Genomic DNA, 19,061 nt, shown 5'->3' with positions numbered 1-19,061 from the left:
ATTAAAGCTGGGCTGCCCTGTTTTTCTTTTACCACTATTAAGAACCTGTTGATCAAACCAGAAATTGTATAGTAGTTCAGAGGCTTCCTGTGAATTACTTTTTCTTAAATGAAATTGGTAACTACTTGAAAGGGACAAATTTTAGGTCTGACTTCTCCGCAGGCAGGAATTCTGTATAGAAGAACAATGAGAGCAGCATTCTACATGGAATGGGTGATGCAGGGTTTGGCCACCATTCTAACTGGAACTATACGCTAGAGTACTGTAAAGACCAAATGTGGGCATGGTCCCAGCTGCCTACGTGCTGCTCAGTTAGCTGTACACAATGAAGAATGAGGCAGATTGTGCATTGACACATCAGCAAGTGGCGTTAGTTGTTTGGTTTCCACCCAAGATTTGGGCACATACTTCTGCTTCGTGCCATGGGCAAAATTTTGTTTACTCTGCCCGGATACTTATTGTTATTTCCTCCATTCTTCTTGAATCAACTTCAGACCTGCTCTGCGTTCACCTGACAGTGGCATGACAGCTGGCAGAGGGCTGGGTTGCAGTACGTACATAGTGACCACCTGTATTTCAAGGAAGTAAAAGACAATTGGACAAAGCTTATTTTTAAGAGACCACTCCCCCAAAAATATTTTTTCTTCATGTTAGAAAATCCTGGATTTATATTACAAGGGTGGGATTCTACTCATGATCAGTGCTTGAACAAATTCTTTTTCATCTCATTAAATATTACTTTGCTGCTTACTGAATACAGGTGGATATTAGGCAACAGATACAGGATGTCCCTTAAAATATAGCTCAGATAATCTCGCTGCGGGCTAGTTTTTTGGGGGGGTTTCATGCTGGTGTGTAGCAACTTTCATGTCCACGTACACACGCAACACTGGTACAAGGCCCATTTTCAGCTGGGGCCATGAGTCTACATTATACATTTATGTCAGTGCGGTTGCACCAGTGCAAAAAATATTCATGTAGACCAGGCCTGAGACCAGGCAGAACTTAGGATCTGCCTCGTGCTATCATTTGTAAAATGTTCATGGCCACCTGCACAGCACATGGACCTCAGCCTGTCCCTAGTCGCTGCCACACCACTTAGCTGCCTGTGGCTATTGGGGTTTTTTTTCACACTCTTCTGTGTGTTGAGGAATTTCCAGCATGGTAGATGTACCCTGGAGAACTACAGAAGTGAGTCTAGTGAAGCTGTGGAGCACATGGGAGCATTGTCCTAGACACGCTTCCCACATCCACTGGTTCTTTCCAGGGAAGAACAGAGTCTTCTCCCTGAATCCCACAGAGGCAGAGAATGGTTCTTTTCCCTTCCTTAACACCTTGGGGAGGGAGGAGCCTAACTTGGGAATCTTTGTTTAGTCAACCCGGGTTTGTTGTAGCGTAATCTTGTTCAGTTGATGTTTACAGTATGCATTTTAGGCAGAGATGAAAAGCAGTTTAGCTGAGAGATTCAGGAATCTCTTTAAGGGCTTGTCTACACTGGCGCTTTACAGCACTGCAACTTTCTTGCTCGGGAGGTGTGAAAAAACACCCCCCTGAGCACAGCAAGTTTCAGTGCTGTAAAGCAGCAGTGTAGACAGTGCACCAGCGCTGGGAGCCGCGCTCCCACAACTGGGAGCTACGCCCCTCGTGGAGGTGGGTTTTTTTAGAGCAGCTCTGCCACGACTACACAAGCCACGTTAAAGCGCTGCTGCTGCAGCGCTTTAACATTGCCAGTGTAGACTAGCCCTAAGATGTTGTGAATTAAAATCTCTGGGCCTGGATTCCCAATTACATTGACTTGAGTGAGGAGGGATATCAGATTGCTATGGAACCAAATAAGCTTATGTATCATTTTAAACAACTTGTCTCAATGTGAAAGGCACCAGCTGTAGTTTGACCATTTCCTTGAAAAAGAAAAATGCTTGTGTCTAATTTATATAGAAAGATTTTATTTTTATCCTTCAAATTATAAGTTGCATTAGAGAAGAGTAAAGAAAAGCAGAGTGCATTGGGATGATGGCAGCTACAATAGAGATGATTATTTGCCCAAATTTTGTGTGTGTGTGTGAGAGAGAGAGAGACCAACAGACACCAGGGAGGAGAGGGTAATGAGTAAGAGAAATCATCACAGCTTTTCATTCTTTCCTAGTCTGACATCATCTGAAACATTTAGTCCTTTTTTGCTTATGTTTTAGTACAGTATGTTTGTCATTGTTTGTTTTTATACATTTAACTCATTGTGAGGAGTAGTCCTCAGTGTCAATTATCACTGTCTATGATGCAAAGAAAAACATTGGAATTAAGCTTCACTGGCTGGCAGGCAGACTAGAATTTTGTCAGGAAATTCCAAAAGAGTATAAATAAATTCTCTGTAGCAAACCCTGGGCTCCTTGCCTGCTGATGTGTCAGGAGTACGCATTCCCTTTACGGCTGAGGAAAAGTGTGCTTCAGACTTAATTTCCTGAAAACGAAACACTGAAACATTCAACAATTACCTCTTTGCAGAATGGTAAGTAAGGCTGTCAAATAGAGGAGAAGCTAGAGGGGGAAATGGATGTTAGCTTTGTTTGCCATTGGTAAAAAAAAAAATGGAAAAAAATACCTTTTTTTTTAAATTTCCAAACTGGTGTAATTGAAAGCCAACCACCAAGTCCTGGTACATTAGTTGCATACATTCTTGCTGTGGTTTGGTTTGTTTGTTTTAACATAAAGTTTCGACTGTTCTCTTTGACAGAGTCGCACTGTGTTAGGCTGCAGACTGAAGAAAGTTTGTGTTTATGGTTTACATCAACTCTAGTCATGGTTCTTGTTGTTTTTGTTGTCCTGTGTTTGTTACATACTGAGAAGTTAGTTTCTTGAAAGGATGCATATTTTCTGTTCAGCGATGTGCTTATATATCAGGGTACTTTTTATCTTCAGTTGCATGAAGTGCCAGACATATTTACTTATATCAAGGTCTCGGCAGCAGAGGTAGCAAAATCTCCTTTGGGTGGCTTTATTGTGCTTCTAGTGATCTACTTCTAAACCACTGTTTTCAGCTATTTATAATTTGCTCATAAAACAACTTTTTAGGCTGATATTTTATATGCTTACTCTGGCTGATGCTGAACTTTATTAAAAAAAAATAAAGTTTGAAAAAAATCAGGTCAGCAGTCGGAGCTATCCAAGTATGGAGAAAAGGTGTTTTTTGTTTTGTAGGGGTTTTTAGTTTGTTTGGTTTTTTTGTCTTATTCAGACAATGGTTCAGATATTTTGTTTTCAGATAATACAAATGGCTTTTGTTTTAAAGTATCAAATGCAGCATGTATCTAATCCCAAGTGAGGAATCTGTGCTGGATTTTCAAATGGAAAAACAAAGCTAACCTGTTTTTGAAATTGTATACTGAGTGCATGTAGAGTATATCACTTTTCTTACTGTCCTAAGCACATACCAAAAGGTAGCTGTCCCAGTGCTCAGAAGTGAACGTATTTGTGGAATCATTATTCTATAAACCAGGTTTTTTCCAGTTGACCTTACAGCTGCAGAGAGGGTGACCTGGAAATGGGGGTCTCTGCTATAGTTTCATACAGTAAGCTTATATATCCTAAAGAGATTAGAAACTTTCCTTATGGTGACCCTTTTCCCTATAACAGTAACCCTATGTAACTGTTCCCAACTTCTCACCTGTTCAGAGGTTTATAAACTAAGAAAGGTAATGACATAACAAACTCAATCTGTTTCTGTGAGTACACAGCTGTGTCTGGGTAGGAGACAAAGGCAGCTGCCTTTGCTTGAGTTTCAGTTGATGTAATTGATTGAAGAGTTGGTTTGAGGGTTAGGTTGGGGATATAGATATGGGATGGGAGAAGCCCTGTAGTTAAGACCTGAGTTTTATCTGTGTCCATCCTGACTGGCAAAAGCTAGCAAGAAGGCGCTGGAGCCATTGAAGTTGCTTGTCAATACTATCTCTTTAAGGAAGCACTGATTAGACTATCTTGAACAATATTGTGCCCAGTCTCATTACTCTCTTTTTGTTAGGGAATGTCATCGAGAAGGCTGCGTGGCAAGACCTTTCCAGCAGAATCTGAAGTAGTGTTTGTCCTTGATTTTAGCTGATTTGGCTTTAGGTCTGAGCCAGGGTGACAGACTGCATGAATGCAGTTGGTTGGTAATCTGCTGATGATAGATATGAGGTGTGTGTGCTTATACAGATGACCAGAAGGAAGTGGTGACCTGCCTTTGGACCCCAGCAGGGGTGGATGAGTGGCTGTGTTCCTTTCGTTTTGACAGATTCCGGGTATTATTGGTTAGCTGCTCTCCTCTGAATCAAGAGCTCTCTTAGGCAGAGATTCACAGGGTTCCCTTCTGTTGCCATTCTGTTCAATGTGTGTATGGACTTGTCTTTGCTAAGAAAAAGTTATATTCTCAAATCCTGTCAGATAACTCACAGTAACAAACATGAGGTGAAATCCTAGTGGAGACCAGGCAGATTGTAGTTTTAACTTGTGTTAAAGTCAGTCTGCCTAGTCTTCACTACAATTTTACCTCATGTTAGTTACGGAGAGTTAGCTCACGTGAGTTGAGAATGCAACACTTTTCCTAGTAAAAATGCACCCTATAGGGTAACTAGGAAGGAAACATGGGCAGCTTCATCCTCTATGTCAGCAGTTCTCAACCAGGGGTCTGTGGCTCTTTGAAGGTCCATAAGCCTTTTCAGGGGGTCTGCCAAGCAGGGTTGCTCAGAGCCCCAGTGGCTGAAGATTGGAGTCCTGAGCCTTGGCACCCTGTGGGGTGGATCCCCCCACTCCTGCCTTGGGGGGGTTAAAGCCTGGAGCCCTGAGCCTCAGTGCCCCATGGGGCAGATGCCCCAGCAGAAACCGCCGTGTGGGGCAGAAGCCCTGGCATCTCGGCAACAGCCACCCCACAAGTCTAATCCACAAGCCACCCTTATCCCCCAGCATGGCTAAAGCCCCGAGAGCTTGAGATCCCCCCTCAGTCCTGTGGAGCAGTAACCCCTCCCCCAAACACACAGCTGAAATCCAGAGCCTCCCCGCCCAGCTGAAGCCTGGCGCTGCCACCCCTCCTCGCTCTCCCCTTCCCACTGCAGGGCCGTGGAGTTTTTATAGTACGGGGGGGAGGGGGCTCTCTGTGCTGCTTGTCACCCAGCTCGATATCTCCATCTCCCTCAAACTGGTCTGTATGGATGAGTGATTTGCCTAGTGCTAAATGGCAACCTGTGGCTTTGAGGCTGGTTACTTGACGCAGTTCAGACAAGACTTAGAGGAGCAACTGGGAAGAGTGACAAGATACTGTTGCCCCATGCCTGCCATTGGTACGCAAAGTTCACAGCCTGGAGGTGTTGTGGTTGCTGAAATCAGCTGCGGTGCTTGAACTAGTACAGTCCCCTGTGACTTAAAGGAAGGGGCAGTTGGCATTCTCATGAAGTTACCTGCCAGTCCAGCACTGGCTTTTCCTCTACTGCAGCAGCGCCAGAGTCAGTTGACAGGGCAAACTTTAAGGCCTTTTTCCATTCAGGCTTTTGAGAAGTGTGTAATTAGGGGGTGTTTACTGATCGCCATGACTTGTTAACGTGAATAAGGTGGAGTTTATTTGTTCATTGATTGATCTTGTACCTTTTATACTTTAGTTTTTATGACACATGCCTAAAACAAGTGGCTAGGCATGTAATAAAGTGAGTGGAATAAAATAAATATTATCAGATGATGGAGATGCATCCTCAAGTAGATAAATCATGAGAGATGCAGAAAGCTGCAATTTTAGAGTATGCTTGAAAATAGCCAGGCACCTGAATCTGCCTGATTTGCATCTGGTTTTGGAAGCAAAGTAAACTGGGTTGGGATGTCAGTGCTTGGATATGGAGACCACTAAAGGCAAAAGGAGCCTGCAGATTCACCATGTAGTTCTTATGCAGCAGCACATTTGAAAGAGAGAGAAAGTCAATTTGTTAAAGCAACTTTTCTGAAGGCAGCGAGACTGTGGTGAACCAATACTTGCTTTCTGTGGCGCTCCCTCTGGTCCATGATAGCTGCCCACTTTCTTCTGATTGCCCTTTTTCCAGGGAGCTCTGGAATTTGAGTGGGAGAGCATCTCCCGTTGACACAGTGTAGTGTGGACCCTGCGGTAAGTAGGTTTAAGTACATCGACTTCAGCTATGTTATTCACGTAGCTGAAGTTGTGTAACCGAGATCGATCTCCTCCCATAGCATACACAAGGCCTAAGTTATCTTTTCAGTGGCCAGAAGGCTTGATTTGGTACACTTACAAAGTGTCTGTGCTGCAGTATCACCAAAACTAGCACTGTACCAGGAATACTAGTACAACCAGAGAGTAGGCTTCAGCCTACAATTTATAGGCCTCAAATGAGGGGGATTACTAACAGAGAAGGTAGATTGATTTGAGTGTGATAAGAATCATATTGTATTTGAATGCAGATGATCCTAGTTCAATTTTGTGTGTGTGTGTGTGTGTGTGCAATGATTCCTCATAAATAAGCATAATCCTTTATTTGGTGTTAATTAGCTTTGGTGACTTCTTATATCCTGCACTCATTGTCCAGACTAGCCTTGTCAACCATCATTTATTCTTACCAGAATGCTCTTACTCATTAGCTGTTCTTGATTTTAAAATCAAAATGTCACTTCAACCATAGCTAACCTTGGAGGTGCAGTGGCATATAACCTTACAAAATTTCCACCTTTTGGGCTGCAACTTCTCAGCTCAGAGGTTTTTTATTTTTTAAAGAAAAAAGTTCAGCTCAAACGTATAATGAAAAAGGAAGTTCAGCTCAAACGTATAAGGATCAAACATTCAAATAAATGCATGCAACTATTTTTGGCAAAATACTTTTAAAATGCTCTGTTTATACTTCATCTTTCTTTCCTCTTCCCCTTTGAAAGATTCCAACCCCCCCCCCACCAAACCCACTGTTTATTGCTTAGTTACTTCCGCATGAATGTAAAATTGGAAAATTCCAAGATAAGGCTCCCACAGCAAATTTAATTCTGCCCCCTTATGTGTGTCTATTGCATTTGCCTCTTTTTGTTAAATAGTAACTTACAGCATGTGACTTGTAGACATAGTTATTAGGCACATTTTTTACGAGTACTAAAATTAGACTCAGCAGAATTCAATTTTTATTTTTTTATTTTACAGATATTGATTGATTTTAAATTTTCACAGCTTTGGGAAATTATGGTGGGGGAAGGCAGACAATTTTTTAATGATAGCAGATGTTGATATTCAAAATGTTAGTTTTATAACAGTTAAAACACCAATTGTCAACCTCGCATGTCAAAATATGCAAAGTAAATATTCTTAAATCAAGCTCTAGTAAAAGTTCTTAGGCAAAGTAAGAAAAATGCTGCATAGCTGTACATTTGATGATTATTGATTGAAATGTTTTTTAATCAGTTATTGTGTGTAGGGTGAAATCTACATTTGCCGATACTTACTAAAAAAACCCCTAATCGATCCATGCCTAACTGCAATATAAATTGTGTAAGTCACCCACAATGGCTTGTGTTAATTAAAATAACCAGTTACCTCCAGAAATATGTTGACATTCATGGTGAAGATAATGTAAATACAGATATGGAAAAGGTGTCTCACATAGTGTGATGAAAGTCCTCAAACTGTGTTGGACTGTTACTCTGAAAGTAAACTTTTTTGTAATTGAACGATGTTACTAAGGTCCCAGTCCTACTTATGCCCATATATAAATTAAGCACACGAGTAGTCAGGCTGACTTCAGTAGGGCTCCTCACATGCGTGAAGTTCTGCACATGCATACATGTGTGCAGGATTGGGTCCTAAGGTAGCACTTGAACATGCTTCCCAAAAATAAAACTATTACTACATGTACCATGGTCAGGCACAAGTAGTCAGCACGCTTGCAGAACAGGGCATAGAACTGCAGAGGACTGGACTAGATGACCTCTCGAGGTCCCTTCCAATTCTGTGATTCTATCAAAAGCCAAAGCTTCTTTCCTGTGATCTAAAGAAATGGTTTCACTATTTTAGGAACTAAACATTGAGCAGTAAATAGTCATGGGACACGTATAAACAAGTGAATTGATTTGATCACTTAGAACCAGACCAAAGTGCCATCACTGACACTGTTCCTGTGATGTGGTGATTTTGGGGGGAGAAAAATTAATTCAGTTGAAGAAAGTCTGTTCACTGTGGGCCTGATCCAAAGCCCGGTGTAGTCAGTGGAAAGACACACCTCTTGACTTTAGCAGATTGTGGATCATGCCCTGTATTCTTTGTTTTCTTAATGGGCCCACTTAAGCTAGAAAGAGTAAAAAGTTAAGGCATATGATCCGTACTGTAAATGAAATTTCTCTATGACTGGAGAGCCGGGACAAAAATCCCTTCCTTTTCATTTCGGAAGTGGTAATGGAGTCTCTCATCGCTTTCTGCAGTTGTGGTAGTTCAGGGTGGGATGGAGAGTAGGTTCTGGAAGTCCATACCTTTACTGTCTATGGGAAGCAGCTGTAGCTATATCAGCTCCTCTTCATTTCCGGTTGGGAGCAGGTGTAGCAAGGCTGGAAGCAAGAAAAATCTTGTTCCTCTACAGGGTAGTGGTTCCTTCTCTGCATTTGCCCTGCTTAGCCAGAGTAGGTGATGAGGGGGAGATGATATTGTAAAACTTATTGTCATGCTTTTAAAAAAAAATCTGGAAAGGGAAAAATGAGATTTGGTGCTGCTTTGAGGCATAAGGAAGGCCTGACAGGCTTTTTTCCTCTCCTTATTTGCTTGATATTCCTCAGATAGAAGAACAAATGAGGGGTGGGAGAGGGGTTCAGAAAACCCATTAAATTCCTTGCAAACACAACAAAGAACCAAAAAAGAGATCCCTTTTATTCCCTCCTTTTTCTATGTTACCTTTTAAATTTGAGTCCGGCACATAAGAATACTACGTGGTTTCACAGTTATACCAATGTTCTGCTTCTTTGCAACATTCCTTAGATCTTTTTCTATGTGGTTATTCTTGGAGAATGTGTTATTCATAACATTTCAGTGGAAAGGGTTTTTTTTAAATAGTTAGCAGACTGAAAATAAAATGCCTGAGTGCACGTCCCATGACGGTATGGATTAGATGCAAGCTGTATATTCTTAAAAACATCTTAGATTTAGAATAAGCTTTTAAAATGTTTTCAGGCTGCCTTTCTTCTCTTCTATTCACTACTTCTTGACCCTCCCGGGACACTATACAGTAGTGATTTGTTGTCTTAATTAGCATGTTGAACTGAAACTACATCTGTCCAAATTCTCCCTTTTTCTCCTATTCCTTACACTTACGTGATACTAAGGCTTTTAACTAATTTGAACCCGTCAATTAAACATTGTAGTCTTTGAATCTCCCATTCAGGGCGAAGAAGTGATTTCTGTGGGCTATGCTAGCTCTGACTCAGTGCTTTAATATACTGAAGTTCTTGTGCAGTGCATCGGATAGGATATAATTTAATGGAAATTGGCAAGACTGCAGTGTTTAGACAGAGCTGGTCACAGCAGTTCAGGAAGAGAGAACAGAACAGTGTGTTTGTTAAATGATGCCTATGTCCAGTTTGTGATTATTATTCAGCAGGGAGGCGGAAGTGCAATTTGTGCACACTTCTAGATAACTGAATTAATGGTGACAGTAACACAACGAGGCCTCTACAAATTAAAAAATATTCCAGAATATGTTGCTTCACAACCACTTGTCCAAAATGAGCACGTACACTGTAAAGTCCAGCTTCTAACGGTTGAGTGTTCAAGCAGATGAAACAGCAATGCGTATTAAATTCCCAAGCTGATGACTTAAATCTCTGTGTGTGTCTGTGCAACTGTGTTAAAGTTAACCTTTGCAAATCAACATGCAAAGAAAAGAAGTTCAGTGTGGCGCAATGATGTAATTTATGGTTGTCTGAAGTATTGCAGAGATCTGCGAATGTCTTTTATTCGTTGCAGTGCCCATGTTCAGCTAGCCAAGGACAAAATAAGAGGCTCAACAGGAACCTCTTTAGTGCTCTCTTTTTGCTGCTCTTTTTAGTGGCATTGGGATTTCTTTCTCACTCAAAGTCCCAAGATATGCAGACCTTTCCTCTTGGCTGAATGGCAGATAGATACTCCTCAAAAGTTAATCAGTGCTGCACAAAGCACAGTACTACCCACAAAATGCTAATGGAGCAAGTGCATCCATGGTGCATCCAATATATCATGGCTAGGAGAGAAAAGAATAATGTTCTCACAGGGTTTTATTTCCTTTCCTTTTTAGTAGATTTTTTTAAACTGGCAGAATCATTTTCCATTCCCCTAAAATAGCAACTCACTTCACTTTGTTTCTGTACTTTTAAGCTTCACAGCAAAGTCTGAAATGGATGTGCCTGTAAAATGCGTAAAGGCTTGGCACAGCTCTGACATGCTGCATCATAGATTTTTTTTTCTTCTCCAGATTACATAACTTCTCCTTGTTTATCTGTAGCATCAAGAACCATTGCTGCAATGATCTGCCTACCGTGGTGTAATTGTGCTAGTAGAGTGTACCCGAAGTTATTTTAATGAAAAATTATGTGTGAATAACTGCACGCATCTCTTAAAAAAAATACAGGCAAGTAATTCTTAGTATGGGCTGGCAGGTGCAAAATGTCAACATTACTAAGATAGCCAGTTTACCCAGAGACCACCAAATTAGCCACAGCCTTAATTGCAAAGATGCAAGGAATGATCTTGGAGAGGCTTGATTTCGTTAATTTCCACCTGAATTGTTTCAGGGAGAAATATTTGACAGTTTAGCTCTTATGACTTAAACTTAAATGAGCTGTCTTCAGAGGTTTTGAGTCATTTTCCACTGATAGGTTAATTCTGGAATCTTGGGACTTTCCTGCCACAAAAGCACAATGCATGATATGAAGGGTTAAATGTTGAATAAAATGATTACTACTTTTTTTAACCTTTCACCTTTATGGTTTTGAATTTGACAGAAAAATATAACTGGTTAATTTTGAAAACAATACAATCATTTCTATGGTATATGCCAAAGTTCTGAGTCCTTGTAATAAACCAAATGCTTCTGCTTTCCGTAAACTGGTTTTACAGAGAAGAAAGTCAGTGAGAACATCTGGCACTTAAAGTGACACTGTCATCTTGTATTTTTAAAAAAACTAAAGCTAATTTTCCGAGATGATCCTTTACAGAATATGTCATGAATAAAGGTCTATTATTGGAGGGGGGCAGTGTGGCTGGTAGCAATGTCTACTGATAGGCTTGCCTGACACTTCTATTTACATATCTGTTTTCAGTTGCTTATAACATTGCCAAGCTTTAACTGTTTGGGCTGAAATTGTCCATACTGGGTGTCTGTCTCAGGCTGAATATTTTTGGAAATATTGAGTCAAAAGGCTTCAACAGTTTTTTGAGAACAAGGCCAGAAAAAAAAATTATTGTTTTGCCCATGTGAAATTCTGGCAGCCTTTTCTCTGAAAAGCTCTAGTACCCCCTGGCTTTAACAAATTCCATCCCTGCCAAATTTCAGGGACTTGCCTTGTGCCAGCCTCATGAAAAACTGCTGATATTTGACCACGTTATAAGCCCTTTTGAAAATCATAATTTACACATGCCAAGTAGAGACTTCCTAGAGCTATGCAACTAAAAATGGCAAACCTTCAATCCACACTGAGCATGCCTCGGGGCTGCAGGAGGCTGAACAGGATTTTCCCTGTGATTGCAGACGTCTGTGCCAGGACTGTGCATGGAAGCGGAGACAAGAAGGGTGCATCTCCTGTGTGCTTATCGACCCCTCTGCTGGGACCAGGCATTGTGGAGGAGGAAGTCTCCTGCATCAACTGCAGGGGGGACAAAAGCCAGATCTAAGGATGAGATGGGGGAAGTAGGTTGGGACAAGGAGGCAACTGGGGCTTAAGGCTGAGAGGGAAACTGAAAGTGTAATTGGGTTGTGGAGAGGAGACCGGGACTGGCTGGGCAAGGGGATCAGGAATGAGAGCCAGGAGGGCAAAGAAGACTGGGACATGTTGGTCAGGAGATTAGGCCTGCAAGGTAAAGGATCTCTGGTCTGCAAGCCAATGGGTTGAAAGGAAGGAGTGGGGAACAGGGAGGGGAAATAGATCTGACAGGCAGGGAGGGAGTTTGGGGAGAACTGGTGCTGGCTGGACAGAGAGACTGGGACATGGAGCTGGGGGTTGGGAGACTGAGATTGGATGAGGAGCCTGCGGAGAGAAATTAGGACTTAGGAACCCCTGGGGGAGATGGAGATCATGGGTGGGGAAGCAACTGGAGGGGTCAAAATCAGATCAGTGGAGAGGAGCCGGTAGGGGGGAAATCAGGAATGGGTAGGATAGGCAAAGAATGGGACTTGAGCATGAGGGGAGAAGGAAAATACTATGATTGCACCTGGGAGTCTGGAGAGGGAGACTAGAACTTCCTGGGCAATGAGAATTTATCTGGTTGAGGAGAATGGGACAGGGATGAGGAGACGGGAACAGGGAAGGGAGAGGACAGGAATGGGGCAGAGGGGACCAGGTGGGGCGAGGGGGGAGGCAGAAGTGTGTGCCCACTCAAGCATATTCCCCAGCTTCCTTCACTACACACTGTCCACGTTCTGCAACAAATGAGTCAGAGATCCAGTAGAGAATGGCCTCCTTCAGTACACAACCCTGATTCATCTCGTGTGGGAAAAATAGTACAGGCTCATGGGACCAAGCTATTAGGGAAAAATTTGGGATCTTGTGAGTTGTTCAGTCAGGAGGAGAAATTGATGATGGAGTCAGGTATTTCTTTGATGCAATCCTTTTTATTTACAAAGACTGTACAGAAAGGCCTGTTTCCCTGAACACAGTAGGAATAAAACAACAAGAGAGTATGTTGGCTCCTATTCCCAAGCCCCCTTTCCAGTCAGCACTTAGCCCAAAATCTCCCTCATAGCTTTCCTCAGGGCCATGTTCCCAGTGCTTGTCCCCACTCTGTCCTTAGCTTTCCTGCTGTTTCTTAATTCTTTGGTGTTCATCGCTGCTTTACCTTCTCTCTTTTGCATAGTCACACCCTCTATTAAAACAATACCCAGTGACTCCTCTACTCCCATATAGTTCAAATTCCTGAGCAGCCTCACCTGTTCCTGTGTTTGGTTGGAGAGACCTATTGTTTCACTACCTGCTTCTCTAAAAGAGCTTAATGAAGTCTTACAGCTATCTTAAATGAAGGGCAGCAGTTACACCCTCTAGATTCAATGAGGTTTAACCCAACAATGTCCTAACAGCATCATCATGCATACACCCAAGGGAGCTGAATTAAGGCTGCGCATGCAACCTTAATTCTGCCACTTCCTGTCTTTTGAGTGCTTGACTTTGCAACCTTAATAATATTCTTTATAGTTTTTCTGTGTGTAATATATATATACATACACATGGATATTTTTGCTGCTGATATTTAGAAATTTATTTTGGGTAAGTCCATGAGTAAAAACATCAAGACCCCAGTCTGAAACTGAAGTGTTTTATCTGGCAGTCCAACCCCATGCTGTCAATTGCAGGGGTTGGCGCCTCCCCTCCCTTTTTTAGTGCAAACACCAACCAACTACAAGCTCAGTTTTGCTGCTACAACTGCAAATCACCGTTTTTCTGGACCTTTGTTACAGTGTGAGTTCTCCCTGACCATTGAGGAAAGTGTGGTGCCCACAGGTTGCTGCAGGAGTCAGGAAGCACAAGTGACTGAGAGGAAGGATGGTCCAGTAGTTAGGACAGTACCCTAGGAATTGGGAGATCCAGGTTCAATTTCTTGTTCCTCCACAGACTTCCTGTTGTGACCTTGGGCAAGTCTCTGAGCCTCAGTTCCCCATCTGTAAAATGGGGATAATAGCATTCCTGGCCTCACAGGGGAGTTCTGAGGATAAATGCATTGAAGATTGTGAAGTGCTTTGGAATCTACTGATTAAAAGTGCTATTAAGAGACAGATGATATTATGATCCTCAACAAAACAGTGAAACTGACTAGTATTTATTTGTATTACTGTTGCACCTAGGAGCCCTAGTCATGGAACGGGACCCTTCCCTAGTCATGGAATGGGACCCTGTTGTGCTAGGCTCTGTACGTATGCAAAACAAAAAGATGGTACCTCTGTTGAAGAGCTTACAATTTAAATAGACAAGACAGACCTAAGGTGCGGGAAAGAGTGTCGAGCAGGTCGAGTGAACAGTGTGATGGCGTCAAAAGTCATATTAGTTCCACAATTTTTATTTATTTATTTTTTGGTTGGTTGGGTTAGTGAGGAAGGGATAAGCTGAAGGGAGAGTGACTGAGGACAGGGAAGGGAAGAGTAGGGTAAGAGGAGTGACTCTCTGAGATGAAGAGACTGTGAGGGAGAGGGAGGGTTAGTGCAAATACCCAATCAGCACAGGGCAGAGAAAGACCTGTCAGAACTATGAAAAGTTTTCCAAAGCACCAAAAGTATGCTTTGGTCAAATTGACTGAGTAAACTGAAAAACCTAGAGATTTCTTTATTCTAATATTTGTTGCTGCATTCTTAGGTGTCACTTCTAGCAATAGTAGATTCAGGGTGATTTTTTTTTTTAAGTTGCGTATGTCCCTTTAAAAGGGACACCAATTTAAAATGTAGTCATATTCAAAAAATGAGCTAGAAGTTGTTTTCAGATACTATCGCTGCCTGCAATAGCCTGTGTTTCTTTGTTGGGGGAATACTGGAGGGGTAGCCAGTTTAGCAAACATACAATAGTAGCTTGTAAACCCAAGTGCCAGATCAACTTTATATGCCCAGAGACTGTGAACAGTTGTTTTTAAGGAGGAACTAAAATACAGTAAATATATACAGTAAAAAGAAATGTATATGCAAATTAACAATGATTCATGGGTGAGGAGGGGACAGAGGAGAAAATGGATGGAGATTACTGCACCTTTAAAAGATTAACAGTTCTCTTATTATTAAGACGATAGAGCATGGTGACTGCTGAGGTTCCTTACGGGTGCTAAAAAGGCAGTAGTTTTCAGTTCTGCTGTAGAACAGAACTCATTGGTGAAAGCTTAGCCTATGAAAATGTGCTCTGCTTGGCTAAGTTTACACTAATGTGGACTTTTTTCCTTAAGGGGTGAAGAATGAGAAAGTTGAGAGGCAGGGCTTTAGTGAACAGAGAGCTTGTTGAAGCTAGGACGGCAAGGAGAAAAATCAGAGGCCTTGTTTTATTTGGATGGAAAATGTATGGTCTGAGAGCAGAGATATGTAGCTGATTCAGGTAACTGGAAAACTAACTTTTATTGTTTGCCCTGCAGTTCTAAAGTACCTGATTCCTCTAGTGAGTTACGATTTGTTTTTGTGCGGAAGGAGGAGCAGGCTCTGCAGCGACCTCATGTATAAATGTTCTGTCTGCAGAAGCACAACAGATTTGGCGAAGTTTTATTTAGAATGCTTTGGTGGCATGTGAGTCCAGTGTCTGCAGGAAGCTGTGCTGTCCTGACATCTGAGCTGGCGGTTTCTCTTTTGGCTGTGGAATTTTAGACTGCATTGAAAACAGGTCTCGCTGCATATTTTTAGTGTATGGGCTTCATGCAGGATTGAAATATAAAAGAGACAGATTCACAGACACACATCAGTGTGCTCCCAAGCAAGAAGAGAGCCTGTATTGCTGCTCAGACTTAAAACTGATCTGAAATTATTTTAACCTTTTTAAAAACTGTTACCTGAAGTCTAACTGCATTGGTAAATTAGGGAGGAAATGATTTCTGTGTAATCCTTTTAATACTCCCTGAAGGGAGCACTGTCTCCAGACGGTTCACTGCAGCACAAAGAATCACCTGATCCTTTCATGACAGACTAGCACTAGTCTGTGTGAAAGTTTGTTGTGATGTGGTCGTACTGCAGAAGTTCCACAAAGTATCATTTCATGCTATCAATAACGACTTTTGTGGTGCCTTCATAAATTAAAACAACATATTTACATAAGTTTACTTATGATTTCAGCATTAGATCTGTGTGTGCATGAGAGAGAGGGAGAGATGTTTTTCAAGGTAAATTAAGACAAACAAGTAATGTCTTCCAACTTATAACGTTCAGTCTGTGCTATGAGTAGAGTGTAATTATCTTTTGCTTTTCAGCTGTATAGTTTAGCCAGAAGTAGCTTTTTAAATATATTTTAAATGTATTGATTTTGGTTTTTTTCCCACAGAAAAAGAGGAAGGTGTTCTGAGTGGAGAAGATGACAAAGAACAGAAAGATCCCTATTTTGTGGAAACTCCTTACGGCTACCAGTTAGACTTGGATTTTCTCAAGTATGTGGATGATATACAAAAGGGAAACACGATTAAGAAATTAAATATCCAGAAGAAGAGGAAACTAGTACCAACTTTTACAGGTACCAAGAACTCCAGTGGCCAATACAGTGGATGGACCTCAACAGAGTCTCTCTCTTCGTCAAACAGTGATGAGAATAAGCCGTCCTCCTTTGCAGCAAGGAATCAAGTAGCATCGTCTGTCACTGCAAGGCCATCAGTTTCCTTTGAAGCCTCTCCTACCTTCTTAACCATTCCTGAGAGCAGACAACTTCCCCCTCCTTCACCACAGCTTCCAAGGCACAATCTTCATGTAACAAAAACTCTCATGGAAACCCGGAGAAGACTTGAACAGGAGAAGGTTATAATGCAGGTGACTCCAGGGGATGTCCGCAGGCCCAGGCTTTCCAGCTTTGGAGGCTTGGGCTCAGCAAGCTCCCTTCCTTCCTTTGTAGGATCTAGTGGGCACAATCAGATGTCTCAACAGCTTCAAAATGGGTACCAGGGTAATGGAGACTATAATGTCTATCTTGCTTCCTCTTTGGGCAGCTCCATCCGTCATAGCCCATTGAGTTCAGGAATATCAACCCCTGTGACCAATGTGAGCCCAGTGCATCTGCAACATATCAGGGAACAAATGGCAGTTGCCCTCAAACGCCTCAAGGAGCTTGAGGAACAAGTCAAAACTATTCCTGTGCTCCAGGTCAAGATTTCAGTATTACAGGAAGAGAAAAGACAGATGATGGCGGAACTCAAAAGCCAAAGAATACCCAACCAAAATGACACTTATGGCTTCAGAAAGCGATCTTATAGTGCGGGAAACGCAGAGCAATGGGGACATCTGTCTCAGGTCAGAAGAGGAGGTGAATTGTATATAGACTGTGAGGAAGAAGTGGAGCAGAACTCACAGAGGACAGAGGAGTTTAGGCAATTGACTTTTGAAATGCAAGCATTGGAGAGAAAAATCCAGGACAGCAGCTATGAAATCCCATCTAATCTTCGGACGAACAGAGAAAATCTAACAAAAGAAAGCAGGTCGGTTGCTGTGGGTGCTGATGAAAATATGAATGATGTGGTTATATATAACAGGTCTTCCCGACCATGCACGGAGGTAGCAGTAGGAACAGAGAAAGAAACTAGAGATTCTGGGGTTGGGGTGACAGAGGTGATGCTTGGCATCACCACAGAAGCTGAAAAAGAAATAGAGCTTCAGCAACAGACCATTGAAGCCCTGAAGGGGAAGATCTACAGACTGGAGGTTCAATTAAAAGAAACTACTCATGATAGGGAAATGACCAAATTAAAACAAGAGCTGCAGGCAGCTGGATCTAGGAAAAAAGTGGATAAAGCATTGATGGCTCAACCTCTGGTTTTCAGCAGAATGGTTGAAGCAGTCGTACAAACAAGAGACCAAATGGTAGGAGATCATGTGGATATTGCTGACTCCTGTGTGGGGAACCATCTACAAATGAGAGATATTGGAATCTCCTGCAGGCCTAATTTGCAGAGTACAGCTGTGGGTCCAGAACTGCTAATGAATCGGTGGCTTGTGAAGGAGAGAGCAGACATGCGTGACCAATGCACGGGGAGATCTACTGAGATGTGCGACAAGAATGTGGGCACAGAAATGAGTGTTTGTGAAACTGGCATCAACACAGAAGAGTCTGTGGATAATTTGAGTCTCTGCAAGACAGAAGCGGAAATCAAGGAAGTACGGTCGATAGGTTGTGGAGATTGTTCAGTGAATGTGACTGTTTGTCCACCAAAGGAGTGTGTGTCTCGCAGCACAAACACAGAGGTTGTTTGTAAAGTAGAATCTGCAGTTATGGCAATGCCTCAGACAGCTACCCAGCAAACCAGTACAGTATTGGCAATGGTGAACCAGTTCACCAATACAGAAACCGCTTCTCTGATGGATTCCAGCACAAACACCATTTTGAACACTTACGATAAACAGACTAACACTGTGAGTGTCGAGATGCGGACTGTAGCAGTGGGAGATGGTCGGGTAAAGGACATAAACATATCTGCCAAAACTCGTTCTGTTGGAGTGGGAACCTTGCTTTCTAGTGACTCTAGCTTTGACAAGCCATCTGTGATAAAGACCAAGGATTGTGGAGTAGGGCAGATAAACATTCATGAGAACTATCTTGTTGGTCTTAAAATGAGAAATATTGCGTGTGGTCCCCCGCCATTGTCTGTTGTGTCAGCCAGTACCAGAAGCATTGGTGTTGGGGATGAGCCTGTGTATGAACCTGTGAGCATTTTAGTGGAAAGTCCTCTCCCTCCACCTGAAATGAGGACTGGCTTGGATCACTACATTGAGCGAGTACAGAAGCTGCTGCAGGAACAACAGATGCTGCTAGCTGAAAACTACAGTGAACTGGCAGAAGCTTTTGGAGAACCACACTCGCAAATTGGGTCTCTGAATTCTCAGCTCATAAACACCCTTTCGTCTATCAACTCTGTCATGAAATACGCAAGCACTGAGGAGCTGCGGAACTTAGACATCCAGAAACAGGGTATGGACAGAAGTGCCACCCCAGGTATGTTGAGTGTGTGTGCATTCCTGTCACTCTCAGAAGGTGGGGAAGAATAGTGCTGAGCTTGGTAGAAATGCTTAAATAGATGTATATTAAAAACATCTGGTGATTGGGTGATGTGACAGAATTTTAACCTGGGATATTTATAAATTTTTATGATTAAAGATTATTCAGATTGACATTGTTTTTGCTCCCCTTTCCCTTCTTAATGGCAGAGTGCAGCTTTTTAAAACCATGGCAAGGCT

At 42.2% G+C, this 19,061-nt stretch overlaps 1 protein-coding gene across 4 annotated transcripts in view; it reads left to right on the top strand.

Annotated features, from left to right (window-relative positions):
* Positions 1-19,061, top strand: part of KANK1 (KN motif and ankyrin repeat domains 1) — a 170,328-nt gene that overhangs the window by 124,955 nt on the left and 26,312 nt on the right. For all 4 annotated transcript variants that reach the window (XM_039544070.1, XM_039544071.1, XM_039544068.1 and 1 more), the window contains one exon: positions 16,171-18,819. In XM_039544070.1, coding sequence (XP_039400004.1) covers positions 16,171-18,819 — 2,649 coding nt within the window. The remainder of the gene's footprint in view (positions 1-16,170; positions 18,820-19,061) is intronic.

This window comes from Mauremys reevesii, linkage group 6 (genome assembly GCF_016161935.1).
Source record: "Mauremys reevesii isolate NIE-2019 linkage group 6, ASM1616193v1, whole genome shotgun sequence".
In the NCBI taxonomy this organism is placed as follows: Eukaryota; Metazoa; Chordata; order Testudines; family Geoemydidae; genus Mauremys; species Mauremys reevesii.
Note: the sequence above shows the minus strand (reverse complement) of the source record. Positions and strands in the feature narration are given on the sequence as shown.